The sequence below is a fragment of the Rhipicephalus microplus genome, chromosome 6 (genome assembly GCF_043290135.1).
Source record: "Rhipicephalus microplus isolate Deutch F79 chromosome 6, USDA_Rmic, whole genome shotgun sequence".
NCBI lineage: Eukaryota > Metazoa > Arthropoda > Arachnida > Ixodida > Ixodidae > Rhipicephalus > Rhipicephalus microplus.
This window is the reverse complement of record NC_134705.1, coordinates 100,229,429-100,257,378: the sequence shown is the minus strand read 5'-3', so window position 1 is coordinate 100,257,378 and position 27,950 is coordinate 100,229,429. Positions and strand designations below refer to the sequence as shown.

The following is a 27,950-nucleotide window of genomic DNA, read 5'->3' as shown; positions in this document are numbered from 1 at the left end:
ACAAGATGTGAAGCTTTTATTAGTTCAACGTCTTGTTGGTTCACAGCCAAACAGGTTACTGCTTGTTAGACAAATTGGAATAAGTACACCATGGTTTCCAAAAAAAAAGCATTATTAGAAGTTAGCTCCCGGTGTGAATGTCTGCCTATTTATTTTGTACTGCCTTCTACATGTGCCACAAAGACATTTGTTGAGGATGTGCTACCAGTCAAGCCAAGATCGCATACTTGGTCAATGTGATGGAAATACAAACATTAGAAACACTGCCACCTCTAGTAATAGCATAACACTTCAGTATCTTGGACTAGAAAAGAGGTGCACAAGAAAGTTAAGCCCACTCTTGCGGAACTTTGAACGCGAATATTTCAGAGTGGGGGAGGGCAACATGCTGTGGCACTTTTAAACCCACGAAACATCTGCAGAAAGCAGGGTAAAGGCAAGTCAAGAAACGCTGTTATGAAGGCCTGAGCATGGACAGCTTTGTGAATCTAGGCCCAAGTGTTATGCTTTGTGCAAGCCAAAATCCATGTAAATAGGGAAAGCATACTCTTAGGAGTACCAGCGTAAACAGATCTTGGCAGTTGGCTTTTTAGTACAAACAGCAATCCCTGCAATGAAAACAAATATTTTATCTTAACGGTAACAGTGTGAGCACACACACGGGCCAGCGGAGCCATGTCGAATTGTCCGTGCCAGTGTAACCATGGGGCATAATGAACTATTCTCTGGCCAACACATGCATAGTTTGCCCCTAAAAAGCGATGCTTTCATATACGTAGTACAAAAAGTCTGCACTTACCAAAAATCACTTGCTTTCTGTACTTTAGCATCGTTGGGAGCATCTTTATCTGCAGTATAACCAAATTTGTGTCATATCCCTGAAAAAAAAGTAAAAGGCATGCATCAAATATTGTTTCATTTGGTAGCAGTGAAGTCAGGTTAAGAACAGCCAAGTGGGAATCAGCCTAATTATGTGCAATGCGGCAAATCCCAAACGGCGTTATTGAGGTTGTCGAAATTTTCGTCGATTGGTGTTAACGTCAATATGTGACTTCAACGGCATGCCAAGTTTTCACAGCGCATAAAGATTTCATGATGCAGAATAATGACAGCGCTAACGAGAACATACAGCATTTATGATTCTCTTTTACAATATTCAGTTCTGCTAAGGCTTTGCATCACTAAAGAAATCTGAAAGATTTGGGTAATTCCTCCTCCAATTGTTCTGTCAATCTGTAAACTGCTCGCTTGATGGTGCGCTTATAAAATAGTACGTTCAGCGCAGAGGTGAAGCAAGTGACGCAGTGATGTGGGCAGATTTTTTTTTTTTTAGGCGTGCGGGGAGGGGGGGGGGGGGGGGTCCGCTTATCTGAATAGGCCGGGCAAGCGAATATGGTCGTCAATTTGGGCTCCCTACGCCCGGCCTAAAAAAATTCTGTGCGCAACCGCCTGGCTATGCCAGTGAAGTGATGCGACAATGATTTGTTCACTTACTGATTTACATACACTTTACATCTCTAAAAAATGCGGCCCAAGGCCCCAACACTCAGCCGTTAACATTACATAAAGCCAATGGTAGAAAAGTGCCAGTATGAATGCAGCTACAACCCCGCCCCAATGTTTTTTCAAGCGAGGTAGTGTTGCGGAAATGAACATTTAACTGCAAAAGTACACTGGCACTGCAGTGGTGACAGGGGAAGCAAGAGGGTATGCAGGCGGTAATAGAGGTAATTTAGTCCGATACGGCTAGCAAAGGATACGGTGAATAAGAGCAAATCATTTCTCTTTCAATAGCGCAACCACTCAACAATGTATTGTAAGAGCATTAAATGTTGCTGGAAATGCCACTCACCTGCACGCTGATGCATGCACAGTCCTTTGTGCGACGAGCGAACAGGCTTGCAGATAGCTGAAGACGTGTTTACGATGTGTTTGTTCCACCCAGCAGCAAAATCCACAACTACTTTGCGCTCCATAAAGATAAATATACACTAACCTTCATCACGAATAAGTAAAAACGCAAATCTGCGACACACACACACGATCAAAACATACCTCAGAAGCTCGCACGTCCATGTGCTCGCCAACCACAGACCATATGAAAATGAGTAAGTAGTGTGAACGCGAACCTAGTTGCGCCGAAAAAAAAAAAAAAACGTCGAGCAGTGGCAGCACAGGCGTCAGCGCAATAATTTCTATGTGTTCTCCTAATACAATTATAAAAAAAATCTGAGGTACACTAAAACTCATAAATAAATATAAGAAGTTGAGTGTAATATTTATTTAGATCTAGTCAACATAAACACTGAATAAAAATTACTTTGTAACTTACATCGTTTGCTACACTAGCGCCACACTTGTCGGGCGGGCGCAGATGGCGCAGATTTGTCATTCTGCCCTCAAACCACACGGTGAAGCGTGCTACTAAGTGTATGGCTGATGAGAAGCGCGTCTGGGTCCGCTTTTTTTTTTTCTTCTCCGATATATCTGGGCGGGGGGGGGGGGGGGGGGGCTCCTTATGCACGTGTTTCGGTGCTTGATCGACTTTGACGCCCTTACTTCGCGGACGAACGGCGTGTCTAGGCTTTTTTTATCGTTGTTTTGCACGTGTTTCGGCGTTCGGTCCGCTTTGACGTGCCAACTCCCCATTCTGCTGCTGCGTGTGTTAGGTATTTGCCGTACTGTATTCTCAGGCCTTCTGTGTTCAGCCAGCGCTGCTATCTTATTATCTACGGATGCTAAAATAAATCACTGTTTTGGTTTGGTGAAGTTTGGCACACAGAACAAACAATAATCTGGCCCATGAATATCAATGTGGGCGGCATGCATATTTGTGTGCGGTGTCCTGCCGGGGAGTAACCATTGCGTGTCGAGAGCATTTACAGCGGTTCCTCCTTCCGTTGCTCCCTTACAAACTTAGGATGAATGCAGTTGCTCCCCCATTCTCGAACAAGTCGGCCATCTTGTTCCGCTTGGTCTTTTCGGAGAGTAACAGTCGGTCTGAAGGAGTAAAAGCAGCCGTTGCTCCCATTTTGGCCATTTTTGGCTTAGAGTGTAGGTATGATACAATGCAGCCGCTTTTATAGGCTCACGTGATGAACCCTCGGTATAGCAGCTAGGACAATCAAAGTAAAAAATGCTAATCTGTCAGAACCTTGTGTTGACATGACTGACATGTGACGGGTGCATGAATATAAAAGTTTCAAATTTCCTTGCGCATCGACACGTGGGGCACAGTATGGTTGGCAGGACATGTAAAAGAGCTCAGAAGTAAAGAAACCACGGTTGACTAATATACAATTTAATATACACTAAAATATTTTACTAATCTAAGAAGTCGTGTTGTTATAGTGCGAGGCAGGTGAGCTTTCCTACGTTTTCATTGATACCTGAACGAATGGTGTTAAATTTGTGGATCAAGAAGGATTCCCTCACTTCCCTATCGTGATTTGTCTTGAAACCGGACTGAATAATCGTGGCCCTGATTTTGTCGAAACCATGGCCAGGCATACTGACGTGCTTCGACAGCGGTAGATTAGGGAGGCTTACGGCATGTGCACGGTGATTATTAAAACGAATTCTGAAACTTGTCTCTGTTTGACCTATGTACTGAGCACCGCATGTTGAACACTCGAGAAGATAGATGACGTTGATACTATCACACGTGTAGTTCCCATTTATCTTTAAAGAAAAACTGGACGATGTACTTGAAACTGTTTTAGATGTCGTCATGTGCGCGCACATTTTGCAACGTGGTTTGTTGCAGAGATGACATCCTTCATGATGTGAACACGTGGTTTTAGATGAGGTTAGTAAATCACGAAGGTTCCGCGATCGTCGGTAGACCACGCGTGGTTGTTCTGCAAAGATTCCTTTGAGCCGCTCGCTCTGTACTAAAATGTTAAAATGTTTCTTTAAGATATGGTTCACATTTGGAGCTGAGGCCGCATGTGTCAAAATTAGATTAGTCCGCGAACAATCTTTGGGTCTTTTGTTAGTACTCAGCAGGTCTGAACGGTCAAGCTTTTCTGCACGTTTGATGGCGTCTGTGATTATGCTGGCCGGATAGCTCTGTTTTTCGAGCACGCTCCGAAGTTGTTCGCAGTGGCGGGAAAATTCGCTGCTATCAGAGCATATTCTTTTAAAACGGACTGCTTGGCTGTAGGGAATACTAGTTTTGTTGTGTTTCACGTGACTACTACTAAAGTGAAGATTTTGCTGCCTATCCGTGGGTTTCCTGTAAAGATTAGTTATCAGCTTTCCGTTACGTAGAGTGACCATGACATCAAGGAAGCTTATGTTCACAGGTGAATATGAGTGCGAAAAAGAAATCGCCGGATGAGCGTTGTTAAGATCTGCTATGAAAGAAAGAAGTTGCGATTCACTATGGTGCGAAGGCCGTGCCACGGCCGAAACGTTAGTAAATACGATCCTTTTCTTATGTGCTATCTTCAAGTTATATATATATATCTATATATATATATATATATATATATATATATATATATATATATATATATATATATATATATATATATATATATATATATATATAAGAGGGCAAGGAGTGTATACCTTAGGGCTCGTTCGTCCGTGTTTCGGCACAATATTAATGAGATCTAGCAGACAATGATGCCGGGGAATGAATAGGGGAAGGTATTAGAATCAATGTAATGTAAATAACAAGAAAAGTGGGTGAAAAAGTAACTAATATATATATATATATATATGTATGTATATATATATATATATATATATATATATATATATATATATATATATATATATATATATATATATATATATATATATATATATATATATATATATATATATATTTATATATATAAGGGAAAGATGTGTATACCTATGGGCTCGTTTTTCCGTGTTTTAACACAATATTAATGAGATCTAACAGACAGTAATGCCAAGGAATGTACAGGGGAAGTTATTAGAACCAATGGAATGTAAATAAGAAGAAAGAAAAGTGGATGAAAAAATAACCAGCCGTGAGCAGGAATCGAACCTACGACCTTCGAATAACGCGTTCGATGCTCTAACCACTGAGCTACCGTATATATATATTTATATATATATATATATATATATATATATATATATATATATATATACATTTCCCTTTTGTCACGTATGCATATAATACGTCGGTTCAACGAACCACAGGCTATTATCCATTTTTCCTAGTATACGGACGCCAACCGACATCTCCACTCGACGTTTCATTCTTTTCTGGCCCCGCCAACTCTTCACCATTCGTTTGCGACTAGTTTCTGTCCCGTGTTGCTCAACGCCGTCATCTTGCCCGTGTAAACACCGAAGCTAGCCAAGAAGATTGCAAACACCGTTACGATGCCACTCACCGCGTCGTTCTCTACCACCCTGGTGACGACGTACTTGTGTGGACTCCTGCGCGAACGCCTGGCTTGTGCGAGAAGCTTGAGTCACGCTATTTTGGCCCCTACAAAGTTCTCGGAACAGACCTCACCGGTGAACTACCGTCATCACACCTGTTTATGCCCCCACTGGCCAACGCTGCCGTGGGACAGAGATTATGCACGTTTCGCGTCTCAAGCCCCATCGTATGTGTTCCACAGCGTAACTCGTGGCCAGGCTGGCCGCTTCCGTCGACGGGAAAATTGTTTGTTTGTTTGTTTGTTTCCCTGGGATCATGGCTCACACCCACTCAGGGGGATTGGCCGAGAGAGTGTAGTGCAGTTTTTCTATGATCATTTTACCTATGTGTAACGAATTGGTAGTTAGTGTAAAAATTTATTGGACGTCATCTTCCTCATCTGGCAATAACCATCATCACTCTCCATCCCATTCGTCTTGATCATCGGCGCCATCTTGCTGTTGCTTGAATAAAGCGTCAGCTGAACCGTAGTATTCTCTCTCTCTCTCACTATATATATATATATATATATATATATATATATATATATATATATATATATTGTGACGACGCGAGATTGACGAGCACACAAAGCGCCTCAATCAAATACGATTATACGATTTATCGGTCGCAGGAAACAGACTGCAACGACTTCTTCATCTTTTGCCCTCGGCCAAGGACACTCGCGCTGCTTCGTTGTCCTCACCAATGGCACATACGCGCGGCATTATTCCCCCTTTAAAAAAAAAAACATCGTCCCAATGTTTAACGTTTGAGAAGCAAGACGAAACCACAACTGCAGAGTTAGTCACTGAAAGTAAGGCTTCATCCGAAGCACGTGGACAATTTCTGGTGAATGTTTGCGCCGCTTTGAACACTGCACGCCGTCCGGTACAACCTCGTAGTTGACGTCACTGATGCGTCGCAGAACCTTATAGGGTCCGAAGTATCTTCGCAACAGCTTTTCGGAGAGCCCACGCTGACGAATAGGTGTCGAGACCCATACTTTGTCGTCCACGTTGTATATGACTGGTCTGAGCTCAGCATCGCCACGCTGCTGTTGAGAAAAGGCGACAGTGTCCACAATTCCGAGAATGGTCGTGTCGTCATTGTCGTTGTCCGGGGATGCCGTCTCAACAGGAGACCGAGAAAGACAGTCGGCATCGGTGTGTCGTTTTCCCGACTTGTAGGCAACAGTGAAGTCAAATTTTTGGAGCCGATGACTCCATCGTGCAAGGTGGCGAGACGGATGTTTCAAGTTGACTAACGAACAGAGAGAGTGGTGATCACTGATAACGGTGAATGGGCAGCAGTACAAATAAGGGCGAAACTTCAGGACTGCCCATACCATAGCAAGACACTCATTTTCCGTCGTAGTGTAATTAGCTTCAGCTCGGGACAGCGTCCTGCTGGCGTAGGCGATCTAGTTTTCGTTGTTGTCCTTCGACTGTACGAGCGCTGCTCCAAGACCCACATTACTAGCGTCTGCATGAAGTATTGTTGGCGCATCTTCATCGAAGTGGGCCAACACGGGGGGTGTTTGCATGCGCTGACGAAGCTCGTGAAATGCCTGCTGTTGGTCTTCGCCCCATCTGAAGGGGGTATCTTCCCGAGTAAGCTGTGTCAATGGCCATGCGATGGCCGTCCATTGGCAACGGCGACAGTGCAACGAAGCTTCGCTCTTGTACTTACGCACGATTTTCTACTACGCAGTTATCCGAGCTTCAACGCATCCGACAAGGATCCGTGGACATCAGCCGCTTTATCGTGGAAGCAAGCCTGCTGCGCTGTCTCTGACGACACGTGTGGAACGGCGGTCATCAATCTGTCTTTGCATTGCGGAGATACTTACACTGGTGCTCCGCTAGAGGGCTTCACATCGGCTGCCATCATCATATAAAGAAGCCGAGGCTCACGGTTGGACACCATTGGCAACGGCGACAGTGCAACGAAGCTTCGCTCTTGTACTTACGCACGATTTTCTACTACGCAGTTATCCGAGCTTCAACGCATCCGACAAGGATCCGTGGACATCAGCCGCTTTATCGTGGAAGCAAGCCTGCTGCGCTGTCTCTGACGACACGTGTGGAACGGCGGTCATCAATCTGTCTTTGCATTGCGGAGATACTTACACTGGTGCTCCGCTAGAGGGCTTCACATCGGCTGCCATCATCATATAAAGAAGCCGAGGCTCACGGTTGGACACCATTGGCAACGGCGACAGTGCAACGAAGCTTCGCTCTTGTACTTACGCACGATTTTCTACTACGCAGGTTAGTAATAATAACCCACTTTCCTTGCGTCTGCACTGCCGTTGTACTGTCGTCGCTGCCATAATTTTCGCTTATCATCTTCTGCGTCTAATCGTGTTGCACATATCTGTACTGCCTTGCTCGATTTTGGGCAATGCCTACTACTGCTGAGCTGAGCAAAAAAATTCTTGATCTTGAGGCTAGACTGAACGAATGTCCTGATAATCTGGTTGATGCCATCTTTAACAAGTTCATCGTCAAAGCACAGCTATCAGGTGTGAACTTCGCTGACATCAATAAACAAATAGGTGAGCTGGTAGCTACTGCCGAGTACGTGAATGGTGTCGTAGAAAGTTTGCAGAGAGATAACGCCTCTCTGATTGCTGAGAACAAGGCGTTAAAAGCACAAAATGCGGCATTATCTCTGAAAGTCTCACAAATGGAGCAATATTCCAGGATTAATAACGTCGAGATCAAGGGAATCCCGGTGACAGGAGGTGAAAACTGCGTTGCGATTATGCAAGCTATAGGTGATAAGATTGATTGTAAACTGGCACCCACTGATCTCGACGTTGTTCACCGTGTCTCGACCGTGAAAGCTGGCGCAAAGAATTTGCTAGCCCGCTTCAACTCTCGTACGAAGAAATCAGAATTCCTAAGCAAGGCTCGGAAGGCCAAACTGCACCTGAATGATATTGTATTATCTGGAGTCACCAACAAACCAATCTACATTAACGATCATCTCACCCCCGAAAATAAGGCGCTATTTTCTCAGGCACTAGTTCTAAAGAAGTCCAACAACTGGAAGTTCTTGTGGACAGACAACTGTCAGATAAAGGCCAGACGGACTACAGAGAGTAAGGTGCTCCGCATCACTTGTGAAGCCGACCTATCCAAAATCTGTTAGAAATTCACTATAAATTCTGATTTACTCCTTTGTGTCACTTAGGTCGATTCACCTATGGCTGCTTATTTTTCTACAGACAATCTTAACAGGTTTCTTTCGCCTACGTTCCACTCAGCAATTCATATTAATGCAAGAAGCATCCGGAAGCATTTCGACGATATACAACTTCTTTTATCCGCTCTTGACAACCCTTTTTCACTTATCGGTATCTCTGAAACCTGGCTTAACGATGACGACAAAAATCTATTTGATCTTCCTTCGTATAAGTCTGAATATTCGCATAGAGCAAACAACAATCATGGTGGCGTTGCTGTTTATATCAAGTCGAACGTACACTATAATCGACGATACGACATAGAGTTAGATGTCATTGATTGCGAAAGTGTTTGGGTTCAACTTAACTACGATTTTCTTAAACTTGACAACAAGAGCTTCATCTTTGGGTGCATTTATCGATCCCCATCTTCATCAGTGAAAAATTTCTGTGAAGCCCTCCAAAACGTAATGCACACATTGGCTCTCAATCACGCAAATGTAGTGATCATGGGTGACTTTAATATTAATTTGCTTGACCTTTCTTCTCCTAGTTCTTTGAACTACTCCGGTGTTTACCAGAGTTTTGGCTACGAATGTTTAATATCCATTCCCACGCGCTGCATCAATAATGGAAGTACCCTGATCGATCATGCACTCTCTAACTTATCTGTAGCACCGGATGCAGGGGTTCTTAAGGTCGACATCAGTGACCATTACCCGATTTTCGTGCGCTTCAACTGCCACGCTACGCCAACTAGCATATTTTTCATTAGGCAACTTCTAGACAGGGAGTCGTTCATTCACGATGTTATGTCCACTGACTGGTCCTCACTAATATGCTTAGATGATCCACAAATGGCCTACACAGAATTTTCATCCATATTATTGTCCTATATTCAGCGCCATACTCAGGTTTATAAATGTAAAAAAGTTTACGCCAGTCCTCAGAACCCTTGGATTACTGAAAAGTTATTGAAGCAGCTAAGAGCCAAAGAGAACCTTTATAGAAAAACAAAACGAAAACCTTTTAATACAAACCTGATTGCACGTTACAAAAGACTTTGCAACACCCTTACATTACAACTGAAAAATGCTAAAAAACAATATTATGAACGAAAGGTTAATGAAACTGGTTCAAACATAAAGAAAAAGTGGGAAATTGTCAACTCTTTTTTGAACAGGAAGGGCTGTCTCTCTAGCATCACCACCATTAATTATAAAAATGTTAAGTATGATAGCCCGTTAGAGATTGCTGAAGCTTTCAGTGACTACTTCTTTAACACTGACGTCATCCCTGATGCTGATTATCAACTTCCCCTTTCTCGTCTGCCACAATCATTCTTCTTATTTCCTACCACATGTCAGGAAGTACATGATGTCATTCGAAACCTGAACACAACAAGTGCTGGCCCTGATGGTATTTCCCCAACAAACGTAAAAATAATTGCACATGCTGTTTCTGATATTTTATCATCCATAATTAACTTAGCTTTCAAAACTGGTATTTTCCCTGTAGAATTGAAAAGTGGCAAAGTTGTTCCTGTGCTTAAAAAAGGGGACCGTACACAAATATTTAATTATCGACCCATTTGCATCATACCTTTCTTTAGCAAAGTATTCGAAAAATTGCTCGAAAATCGCCTGTCCAAATACCTCCATAAATTTCAGGTTCTTTCACTTTCGCAATTTGGTTTTCGTCAAGACTATTCTACTGAACTCGCTCTGTTATCTTTAACCGAAAAGCTAAAGAGAGCAATAGATAAGGGCTTATATGCAGGTTCTGTTTTCATTGATTTTACCAAAGCATTCGATACTATCAACCACTACATTCTTTTCTTGAAGCTTGAAGCCATTGGCGTAACTGGTCCTGCACTAATGTTAATAAAAAATTACCTACTCAATAGAAGTCAAGTTGTAAGTCTGTCAGGTTTTCAATCTACACCGAAGGTAACAAATATTGGAGTCCCTCAAGGTTCTATCCTCGGCCCACTTCTCTTCATAATCTATATCAATGACCTACCAACTTCGCTTACCACTTCAGAGTCCTTACTTTACGCAGATGACACAACAATTATTAACACTGATAAATGCCTCCGATCTCTGACACAGAAATTAAATAATGATCTTTCAAGCTTGACTGCTTGGTGTTTCCATAATAAGCTACAAATCAATCCCACCAAAACTAAGTTCGTTGTTTTTCACTCTCACCAACGTGAACATAATCATATCCCGCCAATATTTATAAATCAATTTGCAATTGAAGCTGATGAGGAGGCCACTTTCTTGGGTATACAACTTGACCGCAACTTGAAATTTCTCTCGCACATTGCTCTCCTACGACGAAAAATGGCTTACGGCATACGTGTTCTGCTTAAAGCCCGTGATATATTTTCCCAACCTACATTACTTTCATTGTACTACGCTTTCATTCATTCTCACCTTAATTACTGTATCACATCCTGGGGCAATACTTACAGTAGTCATCTTGTTTTCCTCCAAACTATGCAAAATCAATCTATTAGAATACTTACCCATAGTCACCATCGCTGTAATGCTATAGCACTCCTACAAGCCAACAACATCCTCACGGTCTGTGATACTTTCAAATACAAACTAGGAATATTACTGTACAAGCAAATCAACAATCTGCTTCCTGTGTCCATTATCCCTCCATCTAATCTAGTGAATACTAACCTGACAAGATTTGCCCACAATCGGAATTTAATCTTACCAAGGGTTCAGAATAATTATGGGAAACAAACAATTTACTTCAATGGAATCCATTTCTGGAATAATATACCTCCTGCAATCAAAACATCGCAATCCATTGGCAAATTCAAAAAAGAACTGAAGACGTTCCTCTCATCACATTCATGATCCGGGTAGCTTTCGTCACTTCCGTTAATCTCCTTCCTATTCATACCATCTCAGAACATAGGTGTAAACATCGTTTCATCACCATTCATTGCTGAAACAGATGTGACATTGATCTTCTGTTCATTATGTATTCCAATGTTTTTCTTTTTTTTTAACTGAATTGTCCTGAAAGATGTATTGACGTGCCTAACTACCTTATTTTTTTATCTTGACCTCATTGGGAATTTTTTGTAAAATTTTAGAGGCACTGCTTTACCTTTCTTTATTGTGTTGACTGATTTTGCAATTTTTTCTACATATAGGAGAATTGATTTATTCTTATTTTGTATGTTGTCTGCTTCTGGCTTTTTTTTTTTTTTTTTTTGCGTTCACTTGGTGTTTTTAATTTATCCTTCTTTCAGCTTGCATTGTATTTTTTTGCTTCTTTTTTTACTGCTGTTTGCTATTTCAATATATTTTTTTCTATATTCATTACTGTAGGAGGTCCCGATTCAGTCTTTGACTATGGGACCTCCTTCTGTATACTAATAATTTGTAATGCTACTGATGTCATAATAAAATCATTTCTGACTTCTGACTTCTGACTTCTGACTTCTGATGCTCGAAAAATTAGCAATAAACCGCCGGTAATAGGCACAGAGTCCTAAAAAACGTCGCACTGATTTTTTGTGCCATGGCGTCGGGAAGTTTGCCACGGCGGCAATTTTATCCGGGTCGGGTCGGATCCCTTGGCTGCTCACGACGTGACCGAAGGACACTCGCACTGCTTCGATGTCCTCACCACTGGCACATACGCGCGGCAATATATATATATATATATATATATATATATATATATATATATATATATATATATATATATATGCGGCAAGTCTGTGCCAGGCTGCTGGATCGAAAGCGATCGGCAAAACAGAACGGATTTCGGTGCTTCATTAAGCATGTTCCTACATTTGTTGAATGCAGAACTGCGGTGGTATATGGTGTGCCCATGTCATTTGAGAAGATGTACATAGGGAAAATGGCCGATGCGTCAATGCACTGCTTACTAAGCACAAAAGAGTACTATAGGAAGTAATGCTTACTCTCACATTAGATGGCAGTGCTTAGATTGTGGATGCTCCCCGCTGTTTTCTGAGACTGAAATACTTTCTAGTCTCAATGATGAGGTGATCAGAAAGTTATCTAGGCATTCCAAATTGCTAAAAGAAAAGATAACTGCACCAGCCTAGCATCGATAAGTTTGTGATTGCGAACTGTGTTTTTTGAAAAAACTTTGCTCTAAATAAGCACCATTGTAACATGTGATAGAATATGATGTATTATAACCACGTTCTTCTGCGAATACACTAGTTGCGAGTGAATCAGCGTGCCTTTTGTTTATTTTGTGCTTGTCTTTGTGCGTCGCTTCACAAGTAAACAAGAACTATCAGCAACTCGGTGAACTTTCGACGTTGCTGATGTAATGTTATTCAGGGCCAATCACCATTTCTTTTCTATCTCTCTCGTCATCCATAGAAACTCCTCCATCAAAAGCCAGAAATTTTCACAGCGCTTGCGCGAATAGTTAAGCGCAGCCACCACTTCCTAAGTTGTCACTAAAAGCGCGTGTTGAATCTGAATACGCAATTCCCACGCAGTGCACAGCGCCAATTCAGGAGTAGAATCTTCTTCCGGCCATGTCTTCGCCGTGGTTTTCGCTTTCTTCGCTGGATGCTCACATCTAAATTCTCCGGGTGTATTTAGTACAATCTGTTGTTGTCAATTCATTGTTGTCAATTGTGAGCACACAATACATACCACAGCGATACTTTTGGGAAGCACACCTTGATGTGACCGAGGTTAGGGGCACAAGCTTTCACCCAGGTGCCGGGGAAGAAGACACCTTTGAGAGGCTTCTTGACGACAGAAACACACAATTTATTTACATATTTACAGGTGTAAAAAACACAAGGCGTCGAGATGCGCTTTTACAGGAGACAGGATTGGCCGTAACGAAGGCCACAGAGAGAGCCCTGAGTGCACACGCGACGCGCTTTTCATATCCTCGGTCCGTGCATGCGCCTCTCCTCAAACACGAACTGTCTGTCCCAGCAACGCTGATGGGTGTTCCCTGCAGCACACCCAGACACCTCTTGCGTTTCTGCTGGACGCATACCACATTTGGCTGGTTCGCCAATGAGTGTCTATTGCAGACTTGGTCCTTGCACTGCCAGTCATAACATTTGCGAATTTGTAGATGTTGGCTCGACTCGTCTCTCTCCCGACTCGTCTTATCTCGACTCACTGTCTCTGCATTCCTGACTTCGTCACGAAGCGTATACGAAAATTGTTTCATGAGCGTGGCTCTCAAATGCATCATGCTGAAACCTTTTGATAGAGTTCTCTACGTATTTCCACTGTTGGTTATAACAGCTCATGTCATTCACAATAGTGCACATCATAACTATACTCAGTATTACTATATTCATTTCGCGAATGACAGTTTGGTTAAAAAAAAGCATTTCAGGTGCCATTTTTTTATTTTTTATGAAAACATGTAACATCAATCACACAGCGGGCATGTCTTCGTTTTCCGATTATGTTGTGCTATCGCCCGTTTCGCTAAAGTTGTATTTTTATTGATGCTACATAACATATTGTTTTAATGAGACCACAGAAGTAAAAGTAGTACCACTGGAGTCATCAGCGTGTACAATAGAACTGATCCTCCAACTCCTGCGAGTGATATGTTGAGCTTTATATGCCTCATGCACTACGATTATGTGCAGGAACTCCAACACTGAAATCAGGCGATGTCTAGTGAAGAAGCAGATCTCACATGTGTCCAGATATTGGAACTATTGTACTGTGCTACCCACTGAGAAGAAGGCAAGTGGTTGCTGTGGTATAGCACGGTTACACGTGAAACTGAAATGTACCGGATTCTCACATCGTCTCTTGTCTTTTTTCAATGCTCTCAGTAGGTACAACTATCGCACTGTTGATGTCGTAAGATATGCAGTCAAGACGGTGAACACGAAGGCCACATGAAAACAGCTTGAAACAGTCCTTGCTTTTCACCAAAAAAGAAAAAAAAAGTGAACTTACCGAAGCGATAGAAACGATAGAAAAACTGCGAGATTTTGAAACATTTGGGCACGTGCTCACGATGACATAATCGAAGCTTATCGGTCACATCGCTGTGCTGGCGGCGGCGTTGGGAAGAATCTGTACGTTATGAACAGACCAGAAGAAAAACAAGAGTGCATTCAAGGTCTAATGGGAATGACAAAATACTCTGACGTGGTAGCGCGATACACACACACAACCATGAAAGCAAAGTGAAAGGCACATCCCTACACAACTCTTTCGCGCGTGTAGAAAAACATCGCGTCGGTTTCTTTTCTTATTGGAGTCAATACAGCACGCGATCGCGCTTGATATTAAGGAAGGACGCCAACAGTCACGTTCTAAAAGTAAATTAAACGCTAGACCTGCGCGGAAGACACAACACAGCCACAGCAAAAGCTATAGAAGACCGGCCTTACAGATACTTTTTTAAACACTCATTAGGTAACTGCGGGAAGCACAATTGCTTGACACCAACTACGGCATTAATAAAAAAATGTTTGGGTAGTAGGCCTGCATTCGCTATGCTATTTTTTGTCATTCTTCTGAGAAGTGGGTATCCGTTAGGCATTTGCGATAAATTTTGTGCTAATCGTTGTATGCGCCACAGTTAATAGCTGAACAAAAAAAAAACATTTTTAATGGTTTGGAGCATCAGACGACCCACTAGTTACGCTATTCGCATTGTGCGACGGCTGGTTGTTCTTTCGCTGTTTTAAAACGCTTTATAAGCCATTATAACGTGATTGCTTTCCCGACATCAAGCCTGCTTAAATCAAGTTTACCAAAAAGTCCAAAGCACCTGCGTCGCTCAATGATAGATTACTGGACTCGCTATATACAGCCTATATACAGACTATATAGAGCGCTATATACAGCCCGTAAGGGTTAGAATGTACTTCAACGAGTTTAAAAAAACGTTCTTCATTAAATTATACACAGGAACACTTCCGGCAAGAACCTTCCTATAGGTGAGGATGGTTTTTATATACCATGTGGATCTGACTGTCTAATCTGTAACAAATTGGGAACAATTGACCACGTTTTCCTACACTGTTGGGAAGGAGTATACTTTTGAGACATATTACAAAGGACAATTGAAAAATAATTTCTGTTAGACCTTCATGGAATCAAGAACTTCGAACTAGATAATTACGCTGGATAACCTTGTAATTAATTTATGATGACAACGTTACACAGTATATGGAACTCTCGATTGGCTGGACTTCATTGTGACCCTGAGAGGTGCCAGCAAGACAATATTTTAAAGAAAAAAAGCATACCAAGGTTTCTCGTGGTAGTAAGAACAAATGAATGTGTTCCCCTATGGTTAGAACGGGTAGAAGCCCTGCTGACCATGAAGGTATTTTAAGATGTGATGAGCTAGAGCGGTGATTGACGGCCGTAGTAATTTCTTTGTCATGTTTGGTATGTATTGTACTATGTTTAACTTATCCCACCGTGTGTGAAGTTTGATTGATATGTGGGGTTTAACGTCCCAAAACCACCATATGATTATGAGAGACGCCGTAGTGGAGGGCTCCGGAAATTTCGACCACCTGGGGTTCTTTAACGTGCACCCAAATCTGAGTACACGGGCCTACAACATTTCCGCCTCCATCGGAAATGCAGCCGCTGCAGCCGGGATTCGAACCCGCGACGTGCGGGTCAGCAGCCGAGTACCTTAGCCACTAGACCACCGCGGCGGGCCGTGTGTGAAGTTTAACCGTAAATAAAGAGAAAAGAAATCCGTCGTGGATCAGTGGCTGAATACTGGGCCGGCACGCTGGGAACCCAGTTTCAAATTTCATTCTGTGCTGGGTGTTTTCTATTGACCAAGTTTTCTTCTCAATTCACGTGATAGTGATTACGGACACTGGTGGTGGCGGCAGCGGACAACTACGGCGCACGTGACCCATACTGTGGTCTCGTAACCGCTTTCGCTTTAAAAGAAGCAAGCGAGAAAGAGAGAGAAAGAAAAAAACAGTCGAAAAATAAATTGAAAAAAAAAAAGAATGAATGAAAGAAAAAGCAAACAGAAGAAGCAAAAAAACTGCTCTCCGCATTTCTTTCAGAATAGAGGAAGCTGCCCTAAGTTTTTTTTTTTTTTGATACTTGTGTTCATTAACCTATCGCTTGCTATCTACTGAACTGAACTGCACATACAAGCTCATTGTCATCAACATGCGAAGACGTTAACGAGAAGAATACAAGTAGAGATAATGTGACATCAATTGAAACTACTGCTCTAACAAACACACAGGACACTTTCATTGGCTAAAAGCATCAATAACAAAAGCAGTAGAATAAATATGAGAGGCACGCAGCTGGTGTGGCTCGTTCCATGCTTTGATCGTTTCGTAACAAGGACGAATCATTCTTATTATGCAATCGGTTTATTTCACCGAGGAGAAACATTAACAGAGCAATGTTTAAGCAAATTAGATTGGTTTTTTTATGTCCAATTTTCTCTCTTTGCAGCGTCCTCGTTAGGTCATTGCCATTGAGGTCTTTGTTGCGCTGCACGAAAGCTTTTAACTGAATTGCGATGGTCTTGATCTTATATATCTAAATTATTAGCAGTATTTTACAATATTCTATTATTAATTATCTGTACAATTTTTATATTATTACTTTTTTATTTCGATAGTCGGCCGCTAGGCATAATATTTTTTATTCAAAAATGCACAAACAAGTTTTCTTCATGTATAAAGTCTAGTAAAGGGCGGTGGTGTGGTACACGACGCCAGCGGTCAAAGTCGAGTGGTCAGCCAGGTCTGAGAGCTGTCGCGCGGAGGTCATGGTGACGAATTTATTGTAGACCAGTGCAGGTCCACAGTAAGTGTGAGGCAGTTACATCTTGGCTTGGAACGTCACAAAGTGGGCATGATGTGCCATATGGGCCTTGGTAATTTTGCGCCCAAAGGATGGTCACGGATGGGATAAGCGCAACGTAACCTTCTCACGGCTACTTAAACCACCAGGGAGGTCTGATCCACAAGGAGGTATAGGAGCTCGTGCGGCACGTCGGAGGCTTTCGTTTTCTCAGAGCATCAGTCCTTGAGTGTCCTCAGGAAAATGCGGTAGCTGGTATGGTTTAACTTGATGGTGGGTTGCCAAACCAGCTTTTACAAGGTCTGGCAAAGCGGCCTGTGGAAACCACTGAACGCGTATTTGCAAAGATGTGGAGTCAGCAAGAACATGAATAGTATCCGAGAGTGATGTCGGGCGATACACTCGTCGTATATCGTGAATAGCTTGCGTCGAGTCCGTACGAATAATGAGCTGACAGTATCTGCCTGGTTATAGAAGAGGTAGCAGCGCTGCCAGTCCATCACGTATAGCAGCCAGCTCAGCAAGGTGAGCCGGTTGTGCAGGATCCGCAAAATGTGAGCACGTCTGACCAGCCTCTGGTATTAATAGGCATACAAGCGTGGTATAAATGGTGGTGCCGCTCACACTGGCATCTGTGTAAGCGACGACAGTAGCGGCATCTAGGTTATCCGTCCGAAGCAGGTGGGATACTTGGACATTCGCCTGGCGTGGAACCGGGCTGTGAAGGCGACCAAGGGGTTTGTTTTCAGCCAGTTTCATTTTGTTCCACGGGTTAAATGGTCACTTTCACTCATAAAATATTCGTTCCTTGAACAATCCCCCAGGGTGAGTGTGAGCCATACATGGAGGCCATCACAATCATCGTCGTCATACGAAGCCGTCGCGTTAGAAGAGAAAGAAGAGCGAAGCAATAACGTATGAAATAAGAGGGTACTGCTCTAATAAAGCAAAGCATTTCTTTGTGTTAGTTTAAATACATATATGTATTAGATGAAGCAGCACATATACCCAGGTAATCTGTATTATTTCTATTATATAAACTTCATTATTTTAAAACTGCACATAATTTTACAAAACCATTCATTTCTTGCCACTCCTTCACAGTGGGTATGCGCTACGATCAATAAGTGAACAAGAACAAGAATGTACCAAACCGATGATGCCCGACGCAGCAACGAGGGTTTATTTTTTGAACCGTGGTCGTCTGAGGGAGGCCTTGTATTGGAGCAACATTACCCACTGCGAGATCTTGGACAGCAGAGAGGCCCGAGCCCGTCGCTAGAATGCAGTGATTTCAGGTATTTCTTGACTTTTTTACCAACCGCATTTGAAGCACTCTTACATCATTGCTAATAGCTCTACATGTTTCCGTACGATAAATTTGTTAGTATCATGTCGTAACAGCACATGAGTTTAGAACCAGAGTACTGCGATGTCCACTTGGCTGGTTAATCATTGTTAATTTTTATAGTGCTCATTTTTGGTCAATACGTTTACTGATGATTTATTCGCATTGGAGATTACCAACAATTAACGTTGCAATGCGTGCTAGTAGGTATACCTAAATATATGTCATCCAAAGTGTTGCCGATGGACGGATACATCCTTGCGTACCCTTGAATTGTATTTAAATTCGTCGCAATATATGAACTGGTGACGAGTGTTGATTAAAAGTATACATGTACTCTCAATATTACGAACGTCATTTTAATAACTTCAAAATAGTGCACATTTACAAAAATCTCACTATTTTTTACGCATTCTATGCGGAAATATTTCAGGGAAATGAATTTCAGAATAGTGAATATTGCAGCTAAACTACCCTAATCACTGGATCTGGGCTCATTTTTGAAACCAGTTCAAATACGTTTTACATTGTGCAGAACTGGCCTATGTAATGTGAACCCCCGCACGGATGACCAATTTGGGGGTCGTGCACAATGCCTAGACGAGACCCATCTATCGGCGGTGGTAGAACATTGCGGGTGCGTGTAGTGCAGCCGAGGCAAAGCGGCCGTGTAGTAGATTTCAGTGAGAATTTGCTTTTCTGTCTTAAGCGTTTCGTCTGACCATCTTAGTTTGGGGTAACAGCAGCGCACCTTCTGCACCGTGCGCCCACTTTTGTGTGAGTTGGTCGAAACGGAAGTGGTTGTCTCAGTAGAACAACTGCTTCCTGAGGCTGTAGGATATATTAGAAAGTTTCCAGGCATAGTGCTAAAGCAGAAGTTGTTCCAGAGACAGTGCACAGAGTCGTAAACTTTCTAGAGAGCCTTGTCTCTTCTTGCGCTTTTGGGGCACTATTCATAAAAATGTAGCGTTTCTTTCAGTATAAACTGAGTTGAAAACTTTTGATTGCCTATATGATGTGCCCAATGCTGTTTCAAGTTAAATTAAGTTTGATTTCACTATGAAATAATGCTTAAATTGATTGATACTTACTCAAGCGAATATCGAGTAGCTCGCAAGGCCCATTCAATACTGTATGCCTCATATGAAGTCTCAGTTAGAGTGCACCGTAAGTAGGTATTTTCTTTTGAGAATATATACAAACCACATGAGACAAAAAAAGAACAGTCTAGTTTTCTGATGAACCCGACATTACTAGCGTTCGATGGAGCATCCCTGTAGTGCAGAAAAGCACTGTATCTTTATTAGTACAGCGATAATAGTGAATCTCTTATTATATTGTGATAGGAGCGGCTAGCCTGTACAGCGTGAGTGTAACTAATAGTATTCCGCACTATGGCAACTCCAGACAGGCTACAACAGGTAGGTATTGAATATACTTATTCAATTTCCTACGAGATTTGAAATAAATAAAAGAAAATAAGCATCTCAAAGAAAATTTTCTGAGCAGGCGCCAAAGATACGAAGACCTGGCGAGAAAAATTCAGACTAGAGTCAACTCTCGACCTACTTTATTCGCGTTTGCTTGTATTTTTTTCTGGCGCTCTTGTCGCGTCCATGCAGAGACGATTTCTCATAATAACTTCTCATAAAATCAGAGAGCTTTCTGTGCGTTTACAATTAATAAATATGCGTTTAATTTCTGCAGCATTACGTCCTCGCAACCTACAAGCGATGACAGTGAGCTTAAGGATCGTCGCACGAATGTAATGTGGTACACGATCATTGCCGTGCTCGGCGTGGCTCTGGTGTCGGTCGTCGGCTCGCTCTTGGTCAACGCGAGCTCGTTGCAAGTCGGCTCTTTCTGGGCGACCCAGCCCTGGTTGGCCGACGAGTGGGAGGACGAGAACCGTGAGGCCATGGTGGCCGCCCGCGAGATTGTGAGATTCGCGGCGAGGCCTATGACGGTAAACGTGTCCTTGACTAGGACTACGCGGCGACGTCGAACACCCATAAGTAGCATTCCCACGACCGAGAAGCCTAAGAAAGCTACCATGAAAAGGATGCATCGGCAGCCTCTCAGCACCATAGGAGTAAGGCTTACATTGCGATGCGTCTTTCGTTAAAGAATTTATTGAGCCATATAAACATGTACTGCAAATTTCGAGCCTTCTGTTTGTAGTTCCATGCACTGTGCGTAATTTGTAATGAAGGCCTGAATAACATTCTCGTAACAATAGACTGGAACTGCCCTAATGAAAATAAAAGCCCACTTAGAGACATGAAGTGCTAGGATCAAACACACTGTGATAAGCGTCTTTGTTATGTGAACGTACAAGCACTGGTTTACAAGCAGACAAGATCAAAAAGACCTTGGAGGTCGCATATCCGTTATACACATCCTATATTCTACGTTCCTGAAAAATAAGAATAGTATTGGATGTATCTCATTAATTTGTGCGGTGCCGTTGTTACTGCACTATCATGACGCAGCACACAAGTTTATGCCGCAGTGAAGCCGTCGGTTTTACGTCTCCTTTTCACAGGTTGGTCAGTAGTGTTCGCTAGCATGGAAATTACACATCATAAAAAAAATAGAACGCAGCAAAAACTCTTCAATGTTTCGTTCTCACAAGAATCCGGAGCACAACAAAATCAGGTCCGCCTTTGTTTTACACCTATGAGAACAGGTCCGAAAGGTTGCGCAAATGAAAGGCTTCCAAGCTTACGAGAAAAAAATATGAAATGTGCTCGTTTAGGAAATAAATAATTATTTCTATAAAATCACATGCATTGCTGTTTAAATTCACTTTACGAATGGGCAGAATGAAACTTTTGAAGAAATTCACCCGAAAAATACCTTTTCGTGCTTTTCCCTAATTTCGGCTCTGTACTCACGTACACAAGACAGATGTATTGCAGTTCGGAACACTCCGAGAGTCTCACGATTGCTTTAATATACATAATATGTGCACGTGAAACTCATTGAATAGCATATAAATAAAGACGTACGCTGCTTCCTTCCTTGCGTTTTTATTCTCCAAGCAATTGTGCACTACAGAAAGTTATGAATGATGCAACCATACACTACTTGATACTTTGAATATACTAGAGGAATTCTTGTTGAGACTGCGAGTTTGTGTGTCCCATGTACTTGTATGCCCATGTTTTGTTGCTCTCAATCTTATTCATATATGACGTACTAAGAAGCATGCATACCTCTGCATGTAGCTCAAACACCACCTAATTACCACTTCATTACCACTTCAAACATCATCAATTTTTACACATCCAGCCGAACCACGTCTGCGGTCGCTCTTTCTACACGTACTGCCCCGTGCTCAACCAGGAGGCGTACTATAGCGCACGCGAGGGGCGCTGCTTGCTGACCACAGCCGACGCGGTGCGCGTGTGCAACCGGTCCCCCAACCGCTTTGCCAGCATCGACGCGTGCTACAATTCCTGTGGTCGCATGTACGGACCCATGGCCAACCGGTGCTTCGAGAAGACCTTGTTCACGGACTGCAACAGGTGAGTAGATATATGCGCAATTACACTTGGCCTTTGAACCTCGTAAGTGTTACTCATTCAACCAACCTCTATTTTCGCCAAGATATATGAGTGACTAGGGTGTTTGGTTGCTCATCCGAAGGTCGCTGGTTCGCTCTCTGCGGTGGTGGGCGCACTTCGATGTAGGTGAAATGGTAGAGTTCCACGTACGCTCCATTGTAAGTGCACTTTAAACAACACTAAATGGTCGAAGTTTTCAGAGCCTCTTCACTAGGGCGTCCCTCGGAATGATATCGTGGTTTCGAGACTAGACACGTCACATAATATAATTAACCAACTTCTATACCGTCTTCTTTGTGCAGGAATGCTCCCAAGGTATTTTCTTGACGTAATATACATCAAGCGACAAGCTTGATTGATTGATTAATTTGTGGGATTTAACGTCCCAAAACCACCATATTGTAGCGATGCTGAGGCAGACAGGCTAAGAAACAAGCGTCTTTATTAGGGCCCACGAGTCTAATGACTATGGTCACGTTCAACGCCCACCTATGTCAACGCCACAGGTTGGCCACGTTCAAGTAGCCCACCGCAATCATCGTGGCAATATGATTATGAGAGACGCCGTAGTGGAAGGCTCCAGAATTTTAGACCACCTGGGGTTCTTTAACGTGCACACACGGGCCTGCAACATTTCCGCCTCCGTCGGAAATGCAGCCGCCACAGCCGGGATTTCATCTTGCGACCCGCGGGCCAGCAGCCGAGTACCTTAACCACTATACCACCATGGCGGGGCGAGCGACAAGCTGTCTCAGATATATCATTCACAGAGCCCATTCGGAACACACCAAGAAATTCTGGCCATTGCTTTATAGTTCACCGTTTTTGTGTAACTCAAGAAGTGGAGACCTGAGGTGTTGAGAGTTAGCGCGCGCAAGCCAACCCTCTATAGAACCTACGATGTCCGACAACAAACTGCACAAAAATATAACATTAAAAAATCCGCATTTTAGCGTTAAGTAGTGCCGTGAAGCCAACTTACTTACCTAAATTCACATAGAAAATGTAAAAATCAGACCAATAGTTGTATATCAGATTGGCAGTAAGCGCTACGCAAGCAGTTCCAAGGAGACAATAGCACACAAGTTTGATAATCTCAAAACAAATCAGATAATTCTTTTCAAAATCCTGAGTTGGGGGATGCTGGAATCATTGGTGGGTGTGGTGGAACGGATTGTGAATTTGGTGGAAAAAGTGATGGATATGCTGGACGCTGTAGTAGCCTTATTGGCCGATGATGGCAAGACAGGAAAAAATTATGGCAGTTGGTGGTGGTGGTAGCGACGTTTTGTAGGTGCTGATGGCGGTCTGGGAGAAATAATGATGGCGACAGTTGAAAGTTCTGACTGATGGTGGCAATGCAAAACGTGTTTGGTAGATGGCTTATCACGGTGCCGTGATGGAATATCTGAGGGCAGTATGTGGAATCATTTATATCTAGTGTTTCACTCTATGGGCCGAGAAATATGCTTATGTTTGCAAGAAGCCAACACCAATCATTGTGTATTCTAGAACGTTTTCCAATATTCTTAGAGCGTCCACACCGCCCCATTCTTGATGGAGTGCAGAATCCGGCCATGAATGCTTACATTTCTCACACGTATACTATACCTTAGCTTGATGTGCGCGATGTGTTGCTTTGTTGTGATGTTTAGAAGACCAGAGGTGTCGTTGTTATAGCAGCGACAGTGAATGTTTACATCACTGCACAGTTGTCCAGAAATAAATTACTTGTGGTGCATAATTGCCCCTTCCAACTGTGGATCCAAATACAGCAGCCACTTGATGCCGCCACGCTAGAAACGCTATTCTGGCAATTCTTGCACGCTTCATTGTCTGAGACGTACTGTAAGTTAACAGTGAAAGTGCGTGCGACGCAAAAATGCACAAACGTTTACCTCCGACATGCACTGAGACGAGCCCAAACAAGTATCCCTTCAACCATTCTTATTTTACCGCGATGAATTCCGCCAAAGATTAGGCCTATACCGACCAAGCCTGTCGAAGTGTCATGGGTGCTTGTGGCTTTCAGGATTACCGTTTCTGACAAGAAAAAAGGACAGTACAGCCCGGCAGTGGCGCCAGTTAACCTAAAGGAAGCATTTATTTTGTGTGCGGTGTCCGTGCTAGAAGCGACGAGCTTCTACGCTACGAGCTTACAGCAAACGTATGCTTCCAGTCACCGACAGCCGCTGGTCGTGCTCGCCGGCACTCCTCTGGCTCCTATGTGAAAACACAGATTTTCAATTCGCGTGCCTTACTCAACCAATATGGTGGCATATTTTTTACCGTGCACTGCACTCATTTCCGGCCAAGTCATTGTGTAGTTGTTGCTAACAATTGAGCTACAGGCCAGTCCGTTGGAAGGACTGCGTGGTATGTGCGCACAAAAAAGTCACAATACTCAATAAACTGTACGTGCGTATTTATCGAATGAGCTTAGAGGCACGAGGAAGCCACCACACGTCTTGCCTCTTGGAAAGAGTGACAAATTGGTATTAAACTTAGCAGTAACAATCGGTAAACTACACCTCCTTCTCAGTCCACTTCATTTTTTAAAGACGTGAATGGTAACAAAAAGGTAGAGCTGTGGCCATTATTTCAGTGGTGATCGTTCCTGGTTCCAGTTCTTTTGGGTTTATTGATTGATTGATTTGTGGGGTTTAACGTCCCAAAACCACTATATGATTATGAGAGACGCCGTAGTGGAGGGCTCCGGAAATTTTGACCACCTGGGGTTCTTTAACGTGCACCCAAATCTGAGTACACGGGCCTACAACATTTCCGCCTCCATCGGAAATGCAGCCGCCGCAGCCAGGAATCAAACCCGCGACCTGCGGGTCTCTTTTGGGTTTATTAAGAATGCAATCTATAAAAGCAGGTTCAGATCCCGCCTGTGTCGAGTATGCGACATGCAAAACTGAAACTAAATGGCGATTTAGTATGTTGAACAGTCATTCTGCCACTATAGGAGAACATGTTAGCGTGGCACAGTGGCTACAGGGTGTTTGGCTGGAGATTCGAAGGCGACACGTTCGGATTCTGCTTTCGACGCGGTTTTTATTTTTTATTTATGCCTTTTTGCATCGTCTTTTATACAATTAGTTATCTATTTTTTGGGGGCAGTTCGGTACAATACAATTGATGACGCCGAGCCGTTTTGCGCTAATAAATCACCGGTACTTCAGCATCTCCAGCATCCACCGAATGCCATCATACACCTTGTGCCACCAATATTCCAGCATCATAACACACCGTAATGGGGAAAAGTGGAATCCACCATGTATATGGTGAACATATTGTTCATGGAAAACACACGATAAGAACACAAAGTAATGTAATGTATCACAGTCACAAGGAAAGTGCGGGAAAGTGCAAACAAACGAGATGAACACCTTCGAACACGAGGAAATCGCTGCACACCTGTTCGCACAGGTTTCACTCGGAGTAGAACTTGAAATGTTCGCAATGATTTTTTTTTTCCTTTCTCGCGAACGTTCGTAGGCAAGATGTCTGGCACAACTGGTGGGTATTCTCGGGCGAAGACTGCGTTCAGTGGGGCTTTCCACGCGGCCTGTGCCCGGACGACGACGGTTCTGACGTGGTCGTGTTTGCTGACGAAGCTGCGTGCGTCGAGCGGTGCCTATCATCAAAGGACGGCGAAGAGAACCGAAGATGTCGACGGCCAAAGACGAAGAGCTGCACCGAGGAGCTGTTGCGCTTTCCATACTTCGCCGAAATACTGCCTAGCGGCCGTGGACACTGTGTCAAAGCCACTGTGGAGAACCTGCTCATGCATCGGTGTCTGATAGGTGCGAATCAATTCAACAGTGTCAGCGCTTGTCGGGAGGCATGTGAGCGAAGGAAAACGTGAGCAGTTGTTGTGCAACAAGAGACGCTTTTTATTTCTGTCACAGTGTTCATTCGCGAGAAGCGAATAAATTGGTATTATTCGTAACACTCGAACCTTCTAAGCGGGACAGTAGAGGAAAAATGCATTTTTTTTGCTGTTAGAAAAATGCGCTTTCCACAGCAGCTATACGCAATCCTTCTACTGCTCAGTAATCCATAAAACGCCCAAAACAAAATCGCGCAGAGGGACACCTATTTTTTGCTTTTTGTGCCATATATTGGTAAATTTTCACGCCCTTCTTGTGTGGCTTAGTCTGGTCATTGACATTGTCTTGTTTACCCTGTCTGAGGCTGCCTATATTGACGCGCCATTTGCATGATATGAATTATCAGGATTGTCTGTGTTCATCCCTAGATTTTTGTTTTTGCATGCAAGTAGCATTTTATTATTCATGGTATCGCTTGCAGTGGGATTATGATTTGTGTTAAGTTTCTTTTGATATCAAGGTTCAAGCACCAACTTGTTGTTGGTAGAACACTCCAGTGCCACGAAAGTGCCTGGGTTTGAGCTGACGCCGGTATTATTAAGACGTGCCTTTTGAGCTCTGCCTATGAAGCCAGTTTTCAAGGCATGAAAGTGATATCGAACATGCAAGTGCTCCATATTAGACGCATATGAAACACGATGCACTACTTCAATATCTCTTACAGAACCAGTTAATCTATTTTAGATGTAATCATTTGATGAACGGTAATGCTGTTTTACACTGAGGAAACGGAATGACCGTTATTTCCAAGCTGCTTTTTGGTGCGTGTTGTTGCAACTCACTGATTCGCATTTGACCTAATGCCGGTACTAGGGTGAGCGTATTCTGTGTCAATAATGTGGCGAGTACTCGACTCGGGTTCACTTATTTGTTCTGCATTCTGCGAAAGTGATATATTGTAGCGTGCTTCGGAAGGACTTTGACTAAGGCTTGATGTTTTGCTGACAATAGCGACTTGTTTACCATACTTAGAAAGTTGGCGTCTGTATAGTGCGTTGCACGAATAGGGTCTATGCTCTCGTCGCTTAAAGATGCGATAAAACTGTCTGCGTTTTATTTGGAGAGGTCCAGTCGCAATCCGCAAGGTAGCATGGCAGGTTCAGTACACTAATTTAACCCCCACAAGGCCAATTGCCCATCACTCATGCAAAGAATACATTGTGGAACGAGCACATTTTTCTTGGCGCAATTCCACAAGAACATCAAACGTTCCGGCGTCAAAGGCAGAGGCGCCAACGCGAACGTTCTTAATCAAGTTGGGTGGCAAGAAAGCATCCTCAATGACGGTGATGGATCTTTGACAGCTCTTGGAATCGTCAGTAAATGCCGATAGCATAATCTTGCTGGCACTGCAATCTACAGTAGCACCGCAATCACGCAGAAAATCGATCCCCAAGATGACGTCATGTGTGGTTCTGGCCAGGACAGCGAATTATGGCCCGAACACCTTGTCACCCAAGGTAACACTAACAGCATGCACACACACACAGGGCACAACGCCTCCTCGCTCACTGCACGAAGTGTTGCACAACTGTCCCAGCGAAACATCACTTTATGTTCTAGCCGCAGTTAGAACTTAGGAATCATCACTGAAACAGCTGCTCCAGTATCTATTGAAGCCATCGTAGGCAGTCCATCAATATACATGGTGACCTTATTTTTAGTCATAAGAACGGGTGAAGGCATAGGTGAATGTAGTGAAAAAT

The 27,950-nt window shown here is 43.1% G+C and overlaps 1 protein-coding gene and 1 long non-coding RNA gene across 2 annotated transcripts in view; one reads left to right on the top strand and one right to left on the bottom strand.

The window, feature by feature from the left end:
- The window catches only part of LOC142765387 (uncharacterized), a 33,769-nt gene extending 18,306 nt beyond the window's left edge, over nt 1–15,463 (bottom strand). Inside the window, exons 1-2 of the long non-coding RNA XR_012884220.1 lie at nt 15,379–15,463; nt 14,573–14,692 (exon numbers count right to left, since the gene is read on the bottom strand). This is a non-coding gene — a long non-coding RNA (uncharacterized LOC142765387). The remainder of the gene's footprint in view (nt 1–14,572; nt 14,693–15,378) is intronic.
- A 5,023-nt stretch (nt 15,464–20,486) lies between these two features.
- On the top strand, nt 20,487–26,303 carry LOC142764841 (uncharacterized). The gene is made up of 3 exons (XM_075865375.1): nt 20,487–20,868; nt 22,071–22,306; nt 25,850–26,303. Exons 1-3 carry the CDS (start codon nt 20,545–20,547, stop codon nt 26,217–26,219), a joined length of 930 nt encoding a protein of 309 aa, XP_075721490.1. The 5' UTR covers nt 20,487–20,544; the 3' UTR covers nt 26,220–26,303.
- The last annotated feature ends 1,647 nt before the right edge of the window (nt 26,304–27,950 follow it).